General features: G+C 39.5%; 1 protein-coding gene across 1 annotated transcript; it reads right to left on the bottom strand.

Moving 5' to 3' along the window:
* Positions 1-5762: 5762 nt before the first annotated feature.
* LOC122032544 lies at positions 5763-6652 on the bottom strand. The gene has a single exon (XM_042591854.1). It carries the CDS (start codon positions 6421-6423, stop codon positions 5974-5976), a length of 450 nt encoding a protein of 149 aa, XP_042447788.1. The 5' UTR covers positions 6424-6652; the 3' UTR covers positions 5763-5973.
* Positions 6653-18445: the final 11793 nt, after the last annotated feature.

Genomic DNA, 18445 nt, shown 5'->3' with positions numbered 1-18445 from the left:
AAGTCAAGACCAATCAAGAAACCACAGGGCGCGGCAAGACGCTGATCGATCGATGATGAAGGTCCCGACCGCACTACACTTTACCATCGTCTCATAACCGGGGTCGGTTGATCTTCAGGCGTTCTGGCCGGGTTCACGGGCTCAATCGAAGATAGCAGAGAAAGGGACTGGTTCATGCCTATGTTATCGAGGCGGACACCGGTGAGACTTGCCTCCTCAATCACAAGTACCTCAATGTTACATGTCCGGAGGAGAATCGGCCAAACCAGTCGTGAAATACCGCCAGAATAACTATCAGTGGGAATATTCCAGCGTGGGGTACATAGACTTCCGCTACTGAGAGGTCGTGTCTACCACCACCGAAGAGTCTAAGTCCTAACACTAACACCTCCCGACCGGTAAGATTAAGATACTGTATATATAAGGTCCCCCTCCCTCACGTTCACGATCTCACCTCTTCTTTTCAATAATCTTTTGAGAATCTCGGCGAGCTAAGGGACCCTGAGACTTGTTCTCCGATTATTGCAGCCTTATGCGACGAGTTCTGGTTTAGAGCCCAGCCCGTCCTTGAAGTCAGTAGGTTGACTCCACACAACGTAGCGGGCAAGGCTCGCTCGTTCTTCATCTGCAGGTGATCTCAGCCACCATTCGAGGCGCACTACTGGCGAGGCGAGTCAATTGATGAGAAATTCTTGCCCGGGGAAGGAGTCTCCAATGCGTGATCACTCCCTGCAATCCTGCGCGATATTAATATATAATCCTCTAGGACAACATTCCAGACCAACACATGGTGGACCGGAATGGATAATAATAAAACTAACTAATCTGGTGCTGATGCTTAAATTTCTGGTAACCACGGTATAACAGCTTTACAACCACGCAGCTTATTTACATACCTAACCTACTCGAATTTAAATGGAGCACAGACATAGGCATCGATAAACCACATAAACCCACACAAGCTTATACGACTATAGTATTATACACAAGCCTTATACCGAAATAAAATAAGAACCTGAACCCACAAGTGAAAAATCGGGCCTATCATGAACGAAATGGTAATAATCAACCGTTAGTCCATTGTCCATATCCTTTGCCGCGGAAATCGTGAGTCACTTTCGTAAAATTATAACACTCAATAGGTACCAGATGCGAATATAACACGATGAAAAATTAATACGCCGATAATATCGGAAGGAATATAAACTGGAAGATCAAAAGGAATCGGGAATATCGTATGATCAGGATATCGGACCGAGGAGGTACCGAGTAGTATCACCATATGCATGTATCGATCCAGCCATCATCAGAAGAACATAGAAAAGAAAGGTCACTATTGCCTCGTACACACCCCTAACACTACCTATGGTCTGTCAACACACACAAATGGGTGTGATGAGATTGGTAGTGAGCATAACCGGACAATGATTCTATCGGCGAGTCTGACGATCGAGGATAGGTGGGACGAGCTTGTCGATACCACTACGCCCGAATCCCAATAAGTGTGGGATGTCTCTCTGTCAGATGACAGGAGGGACGACTCGTGGACAGGACCCCGGCTGCTACCATCACCCATGAGTGAACTAGACGGCCGCACGTATACAAACCGAATACCGATCGCCAACTCGGTTTCCATGTACATGCGCAGATCAGCAGATCATGGTAGATGTAGATCAATAGGGCTGCCATCGCCATCGCTCAACACATGTAATCATGCATCAAGTAATAAAACCAATCTATATCTACCATCTATAAATATGTACCAAATAAATGGCTTAAATAAGAATGTCTAGTACAGTATCAAATATGATAAAATGTCTAGTATTAATACATCATAGCACGACATGTCATCTAATTACGAGTATATAATCAAGAGGGTAATGAAGCAAGCAGCAAGCCAAATTTCAACAATATACAGGGTGTACGAGCACTGCTGGGTAGGTACCTAAGTTTGATGTTGGGCAGCAGCAAAGAGTTTAACTTAGGTTTATTGTGTGTTTGTGGAGTCTACTGATGGATAAGCACAACAAGGAGTCCAAAGTGTAATCTTGGAAGAGAATCAGGATGAGTTTTGGCGGTTGAAGTCCAAGAATATAGTCTTGTAATGGTAAGTCCAAGTGTGATTGGAATGATGATAGGAGACCGAAAAAAGGGATGACCACACAACGCGAACCAGATCGTAAGCAGGCAAGGCGTGACGTGCACGGGAAAGAGGAGGTTAGGAAGAAGTCTAAGAAAGAAGAAGTCCGAGGTGAGGAGGTTACGACGACTAAGCATACGGAAGGCGTTCAGTAAAATGAGGTATAATGTAGAAAATAAGAATCTGGTTGAGTAAGGTGCTGTCATAACGGTTTTTAAATTAGAAGTCGTGTTAGGCTAGATGAATGGTGAGCTACAATACGATCGGTCGTGATCAACCGGTGACAGCTGAGGCGGTGGTAGTGATGTCGCACACCGTAAGGCGAGCACTGTATCGGGCAGATGGTTTTGACTTCCATCGGTTTGAGGGCGGGGTCAAGGATAGGTCAACCCGTATCATTATATTTATAAGAAGACTTGAGGAGTTAGACGATGAAATTAGTTAAAGTCTATTAGAGTCTCCCAAGCCCCTCGGGTCGATCTGTGTGCAGTGTGTTTCAAGAGTGGAGTGAATTTTCCGACAGGGCTCGAGCTAGTTTTCGTTCGAAGAGTCCCTTGCGATGGATCGGATCGCCCACCTTGACAGCCGGCCGCCGTACAGCCGGAATAGGGCCCTAATCTCCCCGTTAAATGATCGTAGGTTTTTGTATTTCTTTGTCTTGTATTTAGATTAGCACTATATCAACTCTATTAATCGATATATGGGAGAGATTGTGATTTGTGTGAGGCCTGAACCCTTACCTGCCTCCTCTAGATGTAGTATGTAGGTGATGAATCCGTGGATAACCGTTACTCGTTATCTAGATATGTGAGTCAAACACAAGATCTAGATCAAACCGCGAGTAGCCGAGGCTAAACAATCGCTATGTTAAAGTGTTCCCAACGATCACGATGATAATCACGTAATAAATCGTACAGTTTTAGCTAAGTTCCATTATAACAAAATAGCTAAACAAAATCCTAATCCAATTAGAAACTATGTATCTCGATTAGCTAATCCCTCTTGTTAACATCAATTCCTAACCACTTATCCAAATTCATCCATTAATCGGATCTAACCCGAAGCTTAGATTAGATCCATTATCTAATCCCTAACTAAATATAACTCACAAGTTAATTAGGGTTAGTTTCCTTAACCCTAATTATTCCATTTAGATTTAAATCTATACCTAAATCAATTCTAGTGGCAATTCAGTCCTAACCTTTCCTAGCTTCAAATATGTGTACGCTATAACAAAAGAAATAATTTCTCTATACCTTTCCTCAATTCAAACCTCCACTACTGACTCACGGTCGAAAATCACCACTGATGGAAATATCGAAAACACCGCAGCTAAGTATGATCGCCGACAGCAAGGAAAGCTCCAACAGCGACCTAGCGTCAAGGACGATGACCGCGATACAATTCCGACGAACGAAAACCCTACGGTGGTGATAAGGTATCCAAGGACTCACCACTCTGGAGGGTAGCTCAGCCCTTCCTTGGTTGTTTCCCTTCTGGCACCGACGACACCTAGGGATTGAGAGCTGCTGAGATCAAGAGACAAAAAAGGAAAACAAGAAGAAATAGCACCTTTTACCTCCTTTGTGGCCGAGAGGTGGAAACTGGCGGCTACGCCTCAGATGTGCCAAGCGAATCGGTGCTAAGTTAGAAGGGAAAACAGCCAACAAGTTCAGCACAGGATCCCAATCAAAAATCCAAATTCCCAATTAGGCCTTACCTAACTCGATACCCCTCGTTTCCTTTCTACTGGCAACTGAAGCCGAAGAAGGAAGACCCGGTTGTGAGATCTAGGGCACGGCCAACAGAGGGTAAATGGTGACGCCTAAGCTCCCGCGTCAGTCCACAACAACCGATGGTGAAGAGGGACAGCTAGGGCTCGAGGCCAGTCGTCGTTTGACGTCGGCGAGGCGTCGGGTGGCACCAATCGACGGCAACACAGGGAGAAGTGGGCGGCGCAAGATCAGGGAAGAGGAAGGCTCGGGTGGAAGCTAGGGCAGAGAGGTTGTCGGTGTGTAATGAGGAGAAGAAGGGGAAAGGGTTCAGTGACAAGGAAGAAGAGAAAAGGCATGAGGCGGCGGCGTCGGGTGGGAAGATGAGAAGCTCGGGATGCGTCGCGAGAGGGGAGAAAACGAAGGGGAATCGGGCGAAGTAAGAGCACGGGAAAGGAAAAAAAGAAAAGATAAGAGAAATTCAACTTTTTCTCGTTTAAATGAGGTATCTTAAACAGATTTTTTCGTGTCCTAATAATTGATCCCCTTAAATTCATCATACGAGCTCCGAAAATTCTCAGAAAATTTTTAAAATTCTCTTATGATTATTCGTCTTTTTCGATATTTTAGAGTTACTTGATGAGAAAGCAAATGGAAGTTTTTTTCACCAGCATTATCTAGATGGAAGGATTTAACAATTTAGCAGATGTTCCTGAGTTGACCAAATTTTAAACAGCATTACTAACCATGATTAATTTGATATCGAATTGATACACGAAGAATACCAAACTAGCACAAAATATAATGCAGTTATAGGCAGAATTCAATTCCCAACCACAACACTTGAGAGCTCTGCATTGCATGAGAATTAGCTATGTGCCATGGCGACATCTACACCAATATGCAATGCCTCCACCTCTACCTTGAGCAACTGCAATTTCCTCGTCGATGTAGAACCAGATGAAGAAGGGATCTTTGGCGGTAGGTTCCTTCTCTGTTTGTCCAAGATCAATTTGCAATGGACCAAATGGTCCGAGCTTTGTACGAACATTCTGAAAAAATGAATGCCAATATTCTATTCTTCCATGAGAATTTGCCCTCGAAAGTTAGAGATCCAGCAGGACCCAAATACACACCATTCTCTATCCTTTTTGCCTGATGAAATCAATGTGTTAATGAATAATACATCTTTCTGCTAGTTTTTTAAAAAATCTATGCCGCATGAATTCTAAAATACGAAAAACTATATATATATAGGAAATACAAGTTATAGTTTGAGTCAGAACGGATGATTGAACATCATCCAAAAGTCATCAACAATGGGCAAATGGTCAAACTACTAAGGTCGGACAGTTTTTGATCATCTGTCTCGATCCAAACTATAAGATATAAGGGACGATGAATCAAGAAAAAAATAAAAATTAATTATAATCGGGTTATATGATCCGATCATAATTATAAATGCTCCCATTCGACTCTATTTTACTGGACAAGGAATCTGGCGTCGCAAATGAAGTTCACCTGGAAGGTGAATATAAGCAGCGGAGTAATTATCATTTGGTGGGGGAGAGCTGACGGTGCGGGAAGACGAGGGACAAGCGATCTCGACAAAGGAAGGAGCTTGATTTTGAGAAGAGGAGGGGAGGAAGGAATCGGGCGAGGGATTGAGAAAAATGCCATCTTTTTTTTCTGTTTTATTTTTCTTCGTTGAGAAACTTTTGGAGGGAGATAAAAAGTTTGTGGTTTTGAAATAACAAACGACCAATTTCTTGACCTCAGATTAGAAGACACCGACAGATTCATAGCACTTTTGGCGAAAGTGAGCGGGTGCAACTAAAGCGCCACTTGAATAGATAGTGGAATCTACTTTACTAACAAAAAAAAATTCAATTAACTTCAAATCTGTTTGAAAATATTTTCATTATCATAAACCTTATCATCAACCACTACTAACCACCCTTCTCAATCCGCTTCTCTTACCTAGATTTGAGTGGATCTAGTAGGTAAGAAAGAATTCCTTCTATTTGCACGTACGTTTTCTTTTGATCGTGTAGTCATCTTAATGCTATAATTTGCAGAATATAATACAACATTAATCCAAAGAACCCAGAGACTCGGATCTCAGCCGAGGTGCATTACTCCGGCGAGACTAATCGCCTTTAGGGCCTCGACGAGATGGAAGGAGATGAAGACCGCCGACGTGGGCACGCTGAGGGCCATGACGACGGCGATACCGATCGCGAAGCTCGGCCTCGTGCTCATGAGAACGGTCTGCAGCAAGCAGAGGACGTCGCAGACGTTTGCGTGGTAGCTCGTGTAGTAGCGCTTCTCCCAGTCCGCCCACTCTGTTGGCGCCTCATAACTCGCCTCTGCCATCTTCATCTCGTAGATCCTTTTGCGTAGCACAATCATGTCCTCGTCGACGAGTCTCCCGCTGTCGTTCCAACCGAAGGCGGGTACTCTGCTAGAGGTGAAACGGGGGCGGTGGTGGTGGTGGCGGCCGCCGCCGACGAGAAGTCTGGGGGAAAGGTGGTGGCGCAGAGGAGGGTAGGAGATGGTGCAAGGAAACATTTTTCTCCTAACTAGTCCAAGTATTGCAGTGAAGAGAATTAGGATGTGATGTGAAGTGAGGAAGAAGATTTGGGGGGCTTTATAGCCAAAAGCAAGACATTTGGCAAGGAATCAATTAGCGGGCCATTAACAGTCGACGCCATGCATGTCGGCGCTGAGCGCGTGTTCGTCCGTTGGTGGCGGATCTAACATCAAGGATACTACCTGATCGAGTAAGATGGTGGCGCGTGGGACTGCATCTACTGTGGTCGGCGCCTTAGATCTTCTCATACCTTGGTTTGTTTATTGGAGATCGATATTAATAACATTCATCTTCAACTGGATGCGACGGCAGCCATTTTAATTTTTGTTGTTGTTGTTGGTCAACTGAATAACGTGCGTTTGATTCAATTAATTTGGTACAATTTTTTTTTTTTTTAGCGTGTTCAATTATTGATCAGCCCGTGGCACACCGACAATGGAATCGAACTCAATCAGGTATGGGTCGTTGAGTTTATTTTTCACATTTTTTTTTATAAAACAAAGACTACCGCAACACGTCGACGGAAGAGCTCGCCAATATGAGGGAATTAATAAAAAAAGCTTTTTTATTGTTAGGTCAACAGAATCAGATGACAGCCATTTTAATATTCTGTTCCTGTAGCATCTATCAAATATAATATTTATTTATGATCCTGTCAAAAATGGAAGATGGTATGCTGAAAAAGATAGCCATACTGTTGACCTAAGAACACTTCATTAGGGAGATGATGGCACCCGACGTTTCTTTTGAGTCGTTTCTATGCACACTTAAAAAAGTTTTTAAGTCAATAGAATATTAGGATAAAAATCATGAAAGGGGTCTTTGCATAGAAACTCCAATGCTAAGTCAATAGATGATCAAGCGAAAAGTGAAGAAAAATTATGGTAAAATTAAGTGAGTGACAATGAAAAATAATCTTGTGTTCTCATTTGTAAAGCGTAACTTCGCAGCGGAAAGAACTCCCTTTATATTGTTAAGACCAAATATGGAGCTAGAGGGGGGGTGAATAGCTCGTCACAGCTCCGTAGTCTCGGCGCTTCCGGGTGCGTATCAAAGATGCACATGTATGGCATGTGCATGAGAGAAAAGAAACAAAAGCTATTTTACACCTCAGAGATAGCACCCTCCACTATCCATCAGGATCCATGGACATATGAAACACCGGTACACTGAACCGGGCCGGCTAGCTCTTACCTCCTCAATACAAAGAAGAAGGGTGATACGCAAAGCTAACAATAAACCTACAACATTCCTCTTACTTTCTTGCGATGTCCGCTCCTCTCGGAAGTCCTTCATTAAACCGCGGTCGTCTGAGAGCGCCTCAATCAAAGTGCGGAGTCGTGGAAGTTCGTGAGACCTAGAGCCTGAGGACCAAATGCGTTCATTTCTACGGAACGGATGGAATCAGGACCCATTTATCATCGCTGAGGAGTCCGTTCATCTCCGCCAGTGCCCCTCTGTGTTCCCACCTAGCATGTTTCTAAAATATTCTTTATTATTATTATTTAATAATTATTAATTAATTAATAATTTATAAATTATTATTCATAATAATAATAATAATTATAATAATTATAATCATAACTATTATAATTATTTTATATTATTATTTAATATAATCATATAAGAGCGGGTCGTAGTACGGGAGATTTCGATAATCCAAAATAATCCAAGATCGAGTTCCCAAGGCTTCGATTTTCGCTGGTTTTTCGGAACCCGACAGAACCCGCGGATAACCACATTCCCGGATCGGTTGGATACGATCGCTTGCTCAGGAAATCCGAAGCTTCAGCATTGCGGTTTTCAGTCGGTCGTTTCGCTCAGGAACATTCTCTGCCCCATCGGATCGATCGAGATCGGTCGATGTCCAGCTTAAGCGCGGCTCCCAATCGGCGGCTCCCAGTCTGATGCTCTTGGGATCCTCTTGGACAATAGCACTGCGCCCCCCGAAAAGTATCACCGTCCACGGGTTCGGCGGTATGGTATTCAATCGGATCGACCTCGACGAATCACTCCGGCCGGCCGAATCCATCTGAATCAATGTGAATCAATGGGTGATCACCGGTGATCCATCTTGTACATTGATTTTGCTTGACTCCCTACGATCGAACAACCATTTTGGGTATAAGTCAAGCCCCTACAATGCGGTCCGAATACTCCCGATCGGTAGGATGTCTCTAGGACTTCTCGATTTCGTCGTGCCTAATCGGATTTGGCTCCCTCGCAGGTATGACTCTCTTGGACAGTTTCCAGGTATCCCCTATGGCTTTCATCCTTTGCCAGCACCCATAATATGGATTCAGCACTACGTAACACCAGGTCCCCTTTGCTTCTACGCTCCAACCTCCTCACTCTGTGATTGCGATACTCCGATTTTCACTCCGCTTCACTTGACATGCAGACACACGACTGGAACAGACTTTCCCTAACCCATCATGGTGTTTGCATCTGGGACTTTCCTTAACTAGCTTCTAGTTTCTCACTAGGGACTTTTTGGGACTGCAGGCAGTGACTTTCACTGCTTCTCCAACACCATGCTTTTCATGTCGTCATCATCGAACGGGATCCATCAGCGGCTACTCCCAAATCCCACCGCCTTCGACCTTGTGTCTAAGCAATCTAGTTGTTGTCGCATCAGTCCGGAAAGAGCGGAGGCTTTCCTTTGCTTGCGACGGTGCAGTTGATTGACCTTGACTTAGGGAATATTGCACCAACATATATCATCTCTTATTACCTTCGTAATAATGAGGCGACAAAGAATATTCGGAGTCAGAAGATATCGGATAATAGAAGGTGTACAGCCTAAATTTGTACAGTGGTCCTCCGAGGAATCTTTTGTTATATGTATATGAACAATCACGTGTAACCTCCGCAATAATGATAGAAGTTGTATAGTTATATTTATAAAAAGGTTTCATTGAATGTATATGTTATAATCGAAGAATATTCTCTGATGAATAGCTGTTATTCTAACAATTTGTTGTGATTCCCTAACAATGTTATCTCCTGGAATATAGTCCAACCGTATACTTGGGAGAACGGGATATCCCAGTCATCTCTAATCCGACCGACTTGTAATGAGAATAACCTTATTCATTTTGCCCTGAGCATTCATATATGAAAGGGGAACAACACCTCGTAAACGCAATCAAACTTATAAATAGGATCACTGTACCTTTGAAGGAGAAGTCGAATCCCACAAATTCGACCGACTATAAGTCCAATTGGCAATATGCTCGTAGACTCATGCTGAAGATCCAATAAGTAATGAAGAGTCAAGTCTCACAAGTCCAGTCACCTCTAGGACCTGACCGACCGTATGATGGGAAACTCACTATAAAATAATAAGGCATTCGAACTTGTATGTACACTTGGCCTTGTGATGGTCTAATTTATACTGAAGATTGTATTGCACTGTAGGGCGACATCTGTAAGTTGAAAGTAATATTACAGAAGTGGAAAATTAAACCCCATATGTTCAATCGACTTCAGGGTCTTTCGAATTTAGTCTATATGTCTTAGAGTTGAATGAAGGTATAGGTCTATTAAGCCCACTTGGCTATTGATAACCATGATTTTGCTATATTATTTTGAATCATAATGCATATTTTTATTGGTCTTTTCATAGCCTTATCTCACATTTTACATTGTATTTCATAATTGCATATGATTTTGGACTTTATTGCAAATTAACAAATTATCGTGGTATTTGATGCTAATATTGAATTATTATTTTGTAGGCATCAAAGGGTTATGGACCCGATCAAATCAGACCGCATTTGAGCTCAAATCAAGGGCTTAATGAGGCGATCAAACCTTGGAGCATTATGAATCATCCATTGAAGATTGGACAGATCTGAGCCATCCGTCATTCCCATTCCAATTTCCGCATCCGGTGGTTTCTTCTTCTTCAACGACAACAACCACTGATCCGGCTTCATCTTCCAGTGATCAGAGAACTTGAAGGAGGTCTCCAGATGGTGATTTTGATTCTGTTCCGTCGCCGCATTCCTGAGGGAGGTTTCCCGATCAGCGAATTTCGCATCCACTAGAGCTTCGAGGGAGGTTTCCTAAGAGCTTCTGATCATTTCCCGATCTTCATTCCACAACGAAGCTAAGTAGATCTGATCAACCGACTTAGTTTTGTAAATTTACAGAATTGAGCTCTGTTTCTTCGGCCGATGAGGTTTCCAGTTGGATGGAGCTCGAATGGAGGTTTCCAAGAGCTGTGAGTGCCTTCTGGTAATAGCTGGGAGTTCGGGATTGTTGTTGAATGCTTATAGGGGTCCCGAGGGCATTTCTGCTTCACGGTAGATTGATGAGGAGTTTGAGCTTGGATCCGGATTGTGGAATGTTTTAGGTTTTGATTTTTCTTTGTCTTTGATTTGGTTTATTCTTGAATTTGCTCAGATCTGAAGATCTGATAGATAGTTTGCATATGATTTCTTGTTTAGTAATTCTCAATTCAGTTTTAGTTTAAGTTCAATTCATCAATTCTGTTCTTAATATTTTCATTTTCAATTTCAGTTTTCATTTAAGTCTCTTCAATCCGAATTTTGTGCAGCTACTATATTGTTTGCAATTTATGTTCATTTTGAATTTACATTTCTGTTTACTGCTTGTTTATAGGTTAGATTATCTAGTTAGCACAGCTTGTGTTTGGTTCATTTGATATGCTAAGACTGTGATCATGCTTAAATGTGAATGCATATTTTGATGAATAGATTGCTACCTCTGTTTAATGCTATTGTGATTGAATTCTTGAGCTTGATCGTTAAAATGATTGTGATTGAGAATTGGATGTAGATTGATTTAGTAAAGGGTGTCTAAACCTTGAGTTTACTTGTTATGGAGATCGAGAATTGAATTATTTGATTTAATGATGCTTTAGGAGCCAAACTTAATTGATGCTAATTTGATGAGATGGAAAAGAATCAATTTAGATGAGAACAACATTTCTTTGATGCTATTCTTGACTTAGTTGAAATTAGATTGTAATTGGAACCACTTCTAGAATTCACACACTCACTATTTATCCTTGGAAAAATACGACTTGGGACTCGTTACTATAACACTTGTCTTAATTTTAATGAGTTTCAATTTTAACTAATTTGGAGTGCCTCGTGACATGTGAAAAAGGCTAACACCAAATTTTGGCGCCGTTGCCGGGGAGTATTAGTAGTGTGTGTTTAATTTTAGATTGTGCATTGGATTTGAATTATTAAGTGCTTTTACTATTCATATTATCATGTGAATGAAACTTTATGCTCTAGAGTCTTCTAACATTGAGTTCTAGTGTTGTAGTGAAGACCAGGAGATTTCTTTAGCATGGATCCATATTTTCAGAATTTTGGAGGTGGAATGGAAAATCAATATTTTCACCGAGTATCGCTTTACCCAAACATGGATCAACAAAATAGGTATGAGTCAATGGTTTTAATCCTAATTGGGTGAATAATTCATGTTTCATGAAGACCATTGTCATATCCAATTATTTTACAGGAGTTCATATGGATTTCAAGAGGTTTATGCCAACCTTTTCAACCTCAACATGGAAACTGGAGATGATGCAACAAATGATGGGCACTGTAAGAGTTCGATCAAATTGGATCAATCGATCATCGGAGCACAAAACTGAGATGTATTTATTACCCCTGAACATATGATTTTTCTAGTATTTTTTATGCAAATTTGCATCCTAATGATTTTTGTTGAAGATGTTGAATGCTGAGGCATTAGGGAAAGATCTCAAGAATCACCAAGAATTGTAGTGGGACTTGTGCTATGGAGCCAAGCACCCAAGAATCACTACATGAAGTTGAACATTCACCAGAAACAGAGCTTGAGCATTCATTTGATGAAAAGGAGGTAACAATCACCACTCTAGGTACTTTTCAACATGACAAGGTGAGAATTTCTTGTGAATTATCCGAAAATTTCATAGAGGTACCATTAATTGAATTTGTAGAATGTGATGCCCATTTATCTTTTCATGATAGTGTTCGGAATGTGTTGCTTATTTTTGCTTTTGCAGGACACAATAGATGTTTGAAATGGGTACTAAATCTGAATCGTCTACGACCTCCGGAAAAAGTTTTCAAGGGAAAAATGAAGAATAAAAAGAATTTAGGTGGAACCACGATTACTCCACTTTCGAGGTGGATTCTACTTCTTAACCTTCTTCAACCACCGGGAATGAAAGGGGAGTTGTTTCTAATTTAGCTTGCTTTTGCATTTTAATTTATGCTTTGTGTCTAATAAATTCTTTATACTTCTCTTTAGTTTAATACTTTACATTTACATTAGCTTCCATAATTTGCATTTTGTTTAGTACATAGCGTTTCAATTTGAATAAATTCTTCATGGGAATTTTCTAAGTAATATTTTTAAGATGGTAAAAGCTTCTTAAATTTGATCATCAATTTTAGGTCATGGGACATGAGTGGATGCTTTTCTTACATGATATTGGTTAATGAGGTAGTGGATTCCAATTTGATCAATTGAGCTTGATTGTATAAAAATACCTAGAGAGGACCACTTAAAGCCTATACTTCATTAATTTCTTTTGTGTGACATGTACTCATGACAATTGAAACTCTAGAACTTGCTTAGTTTCTTTTCAAAGTCATAATAGCATTGTTGTGCATGGAAATTGAGGATTTAGTCAATTTTGTTCCCCTTCATACTTTCCAATTCCTTTCCTCACAAATTTCTTTATACATTCTCATCTAGCATTCTAATTCTTAATTCTCTTTGCTTGTCATATTTCTTTTATTTCGTTGAGAGTTTTGGATTAATTACTTGATGAGTTAGCTTGATTAAGATGACAAGGTTCTAAGTGTGGGGGAAGATTTTGGACAAAATTTGAGGACTTGAAGGAATTTTTGATGGCCTCATGAGGGTTGCTTTTTGACTTTCGGGAATGAAATGGAAGTGACAAGAGTCCTTCATCTCTATGATTTGCTAAAAGTGATAATTCAGTGATGTACAGAAACCCCTTCATCTCTATGATTTATCTTTATGCCAATTAAAAGGTTGTTTGCAAGTTATTAGAGGAAAGCTAAAGCTAAATGCTGAAGTAAATGAAGAAAATCTGAAAATCACAGCAACAAAAGCTTACTGCTGTTTTTGAGTAGAAACTCCTTCAATTGAAGTTCATATCGATTCATTGTTATTTGTTATATATCCTTCTGTGGTGATGTTGCCCAGGATGTGTTAGACAATGAAATCAAGGGATGATGAGATGATAATTTTTTGGAAATTTTGAAGAATGTTGCAAGGATTCACAAAATATTGGCGCAATCACTGGATTATGAGTTATTTAGTGAAATTTTGAAGCTGGAAATTGTGTACACTGGTTTGTGCCACTTTTGTGCCAACTTTCTTTTTAAACTCTCATTCAGGAGCTTGTGCAGATCTGTACACTGCTGAGAGCTGCCAAATGCACTTAGAATGTAATGCTTCAACAATGAATATCAAGCGAAGTGGAAGGGAGAATCAGCTGCTTAAACTAAAAGAGATCAGATGAGCAAACTATTTAAGGAAAAGGAAGAGTCGCTGAAGTGTGCAGCAATGAAATTTTCCAGCTACCATACTGGTTTTTGCTGAATTTGGGAGGCTGCTGTTTAGTAGAAATTTTCAGAAGTCATTTTAGCATCTAAGTTGATGATGTTTACGTCATTAATTAATTATGGAATGCAAATGAGGATATTGGAGTTTGCTTGGCAAATCTGTGGAGTGCCAAATAATTGAGATGATGAATTTATGATTGTTGCTGCTATTGGGTATATATGTAGTATGGATCATGATCTTATTGGTTGTTGAAGTAGCATTTTAACAATCCTGTAGAGAAGGATCAGTGAGCATTTAATTCTGGAGTTGCTAAATTTTCCTTCTGGACTTGTCAAGCTTAAATTTGTTTCTTTCTCTTGTTGTCATTTATGTTGATGAAGCATACTTGATCGACAATGGAATCATCCATCATCTGGAATTGGAAATGTAGGGAAATACATCACGGAAACAAACGTGAAGAAATTGTTGTGTGCTAAATTTATACTTGGTGTTCAAAGCTTCTGATTAGTGATGTTCCTACCACTTCTAATTAGTGATTAGTTGCAGAAATGGGCAAGAGCTAGGTTTAGAGTTGTGTTGTGCTTTAGTTTTGTTTGCTTCTTCTCAAGCAGATCGGAGAGGAATGTTATTTATCAGAATCTGAATTCTGAAAGTTAAATTCATTCTGCTACTGAGTGTTACTTAATTCCTGTTACTGGAACTTTAAGATGCTGAATAACAATCAGAAAAATTTGAGGACCATGTTTTCAGAAAAAGGATGAATTGTATAGAGTTTCATAGACAGCTACTGGAAAACAGTTTGAAAATAGTTTTCAAAATTGCAACAAGCTATTTGGGAGTTTGAAAACAATTTGAATTCCTGCATTTGACAGCAAGACTCCAACCTACAAGCTATTTCAAGAAGGGAAGTGAAAAACAGAGTGTGTAGACTGTCAATTTTCAGTTTAAAATTATTATCAAGTGTGTACCAAAATACTATGAGTAGCTTACAAAACAGTGAGGAAAAACAGTGAAGCTATGGTATTTTCAATAACATATGGTGTTCTTTTCATTCCATGTTTTTCCGGGAATTAGATTGGACAGAATTCTAATTGCTTAAACAGAATTTATTTGATGTTGACTTCTCTTCACAATTGTTTTGATTCAAAGCACGAAATTTCAGTAACTGTGATTCCTGGAATTGCACAATCAGATATCAGAAGTTGGACAGATTTGTAATAATCAAGCTGTTGGAAGTAGGAAGTTGATTTTTGTAATCTGTTGCTGGAATTTTGGAGCAAGAGCAACAGAATAGAAGCTGCAATTTTCAGATTTGTGTGTGTCAATTTTGTATCAATCTCCATATTGTTGGTCTCTTTTGTTTTTAGGTCTGTTGCTAGTTCTTTACCTTTGCCTTTTGCATTATTTCCATGCTAGAGCCATTCTGAAGTAGGAACAGCTGCAACTCCCTATATTCTGGAATGGTTGTCTCAAATGCTGATTCTGCAGGATGCAACATCTCTGTGACTAAGTTGCAGAAACTTAGGTTTTGAAATGCAAGGGACTACCATTGCTTGCTGGATGCTGAATCACAAATCAGAGACCTAGTTGTAGTAAGCTGTAGTTTGATGAAATATCTGTAGTTTTGTGAAATCTGCAAAATTGAGATATGAAATTGTGCCAATGGATACATTCTTACAAGTCGAATTCTTCATGCTTTTAAGCAATCTGAATCTTAAGTCTGAATTAGGAACTTGAAGTTGTATATTTCAGAAACCATTTCAATTCTGATAATTCTGAAATTTGAATGCAGAAGTTAGTTGCAAGATCTGGATTTTGTGTTTTGAATTGATTCTGAGTTTCAGAATTTTCAAGCTCAAATGAAACAAATGTTTATCTGTGATATTTGTGTTACTTTAAAAGGATAGCTGCAAAGGATTGAGTTGGAACTTGTAGTAATGGAATTTTGCTATCTTTGAATCTGAGTAACAATCTACAAAAGATGAAGAATGCTGGTACAGCAGGAGGTACTATCTTTTGTTGTCTAAATGTAAGAATCACTCACAGAGAGAAAAGACCTAGAATCTGGATGCTGAGTGAAGAGTGTTGATGTCTGAAAGTGTAATATCTAAATTATCTTTGTTGCTGCTGTGAAGAACTCTTAACTGCTGAGAAGACTTTTGGCTCTAAGTTTTGAAACTTAATATGTCTGGAAGATTCTGGGATTTCAGAAATGAACTGATCTTTGAATTATTTTGTGGAATTGTGTGATGTATTACCTCTAATGAATTTGACAGCTTGAAGTAGTTTGAATCTGAATTACATCTTGATTGGCATTGGATGAGGATACTGTGTATGGAAGATTTAAAACAAGAGTTGAAGTAATTGATGAAGCCAAAGACAGAAACAGAGAAATAGAAAGAAAATTCTACAGATGAAATGAAAAATTCTAGATATCATTTGGATGATGTATTTCATTTACCGAGACGGTAAATGTTTTAAGTGTGGGGGAGGGAGTATTCTCCATAAGGTGATTTGAATTGTGTTAGTTTCAAAGTGTGGAAAAACAGTGAAAAAAAATGGTAAAGACAAATGGTATTCATCTCTTTACACATCAAAATGGTCAACTCATCAAGTATATTCCTCCAATACTCTCATCTTCTCATATACTTCATTGAACTCTTTTCTTTTGCCATTTTCATTCACTTTCATTGTTCTTTTTGTTTCCATTTCAATTCTTGTTGATAAAATCCTTTTGATTCATGTATGCTATGTTTATAGTGGTGGAGAATTAGAAAATAAGCAAGCTTATGGTAGTGAAATGTTGTGAGTGACATTGAGTGAGCTCCACTAATATATGTTTTGAGTGTGAGAGCTAGAATAGTTAAATCCTTTGTGAAATTGCATCTTGCTTAATTTTTCAATTGGATTGAAACTACCATACCTATTGATTATTGTTTGGATTGTATTCATGATTGTTTGTGATCTTTAAGATGACATTAGTTAATTACCTTTTACTATCTTCTAGGTATTGCTAGGGGATTGTTGTGGAGATGATTTTTAGTTTTCTTTACTTAAACGGGGCGTCCAAGATTAAGTGTGGGGGATTTGATAACCATGATTTTTCTATATTATTTTGAATCATAATGCATATTTTTATTGGTCTTTTCATAGCTTTATCTCACATTTTACATTGTATTTCATAATTGCATATGATTTTAGACTTTATTGCAAATTAGCAAATTATCGTGGTATTTGATGCTAATATTGGATTATTATTTTGTAGGCATCAAAAGGGTCATGGACCCGATCAAATTGGACTCCATTCAAGGGCTTAAAGATCAAACAGCATTATGAACCATCCATTGAAGATTGGAGATGAGTCATCCGTCAAGCATCTGGTCCATCCGACCTAATGAGGAGCAAATCAATCCCATTGATGAATATCCAAAAGTTTTGATCCATCGGACTCATCTAGTCGAGCTTGGAGAGGCTGTTCTCGACCGTCCGATCAGATGAGAAGGGGTTTAAATCCTAGAAGAAAACACACTTGAGCTCGGTTCGATTTTGTGCTGTCGTCTTCTTCTTCGCGCCGACGCCTCCCATTCCGATTTCCGCGATCCGTCTTCTTCTCAACGACAACAATCATCCAGCGTTCATCTTCTTGATCGAGAGAAAAGGAGGTCTCGATGGTGATTTTGATTACTCACTTGCCGCATTCCTAAGGGAGTTTCCGATCAATTTCATCCACGAGCTTGGGAGGTTTCGAGAGCTTTCGATCATTTCGATCTTCATTCCACAACGGCTAAGTAGATCCGATCAACCGACTTAGTTTTGTGAATTTATAGAATTGAGCCTCGTTTCTTCTCGATGGGGTTTCAGTGGATGGATGGAGCTCAGATGGGTTTCTAGACATGTTGTGAAGCTAGTTGAAGAATGCTTTGAAGATTGTGGCTTAAGGGGTCCGTTTATGTGACAGTGAGAGTTTGAGCTTGCGATCGATTTCGTGAATGCTTAGGTTTTATCTATCTTTTGTCTAATATATTTGTTTCATGCTTTCTCGCATCATCCATCTCTCTCATTGTATCTTGCTTCTTAGATTTACTTTTAATTTCTAACCACACCGATGTTTTGCTTGCAATTCCAAATTTGTTGAACTTCTGCAATCTGAATGTTGTTAAGCTAACCAATTACTTTGCAATTTAGTTTTAGTTTGGAATTAGGAGTTTGCTTTACATTGGTTGTTTAATTTTGGTTATTTAGTTAGCTAACATTTTGCTATGCATTGAATCTGTTGTGATTGTGATAAAGATTGAATATGAATGTGTACTTGAGCTTATTTGATGGTTACCTCTATTCATGAAAAACAGTGATTTAGTAGGCAATCTGAATGCTTAAATGTTGAATGGTGAGTGTAGAATGATGAATTCTTATTTTGTTTGAATTTTT

Source organism: Zingiber officinale, chromosome 11A (genome assembly GCF_018446385.1).
Source record: "Zingiber officinale cultivar Zhangliang chromosome 11A, Zo_v1.1, whole genome shotgun sequence".
In the NCBI taxonomy this organism is placed as follows: Eukaryota; Viridiplantae; Streptophyta; class Magnoliopsida; order Zingiberales; family Zingiberaceae; genus Zingiber; species Zingiber officinale.
This window is presented reverse-complemented; position numbering and strand designations above follow the sequence as displayed.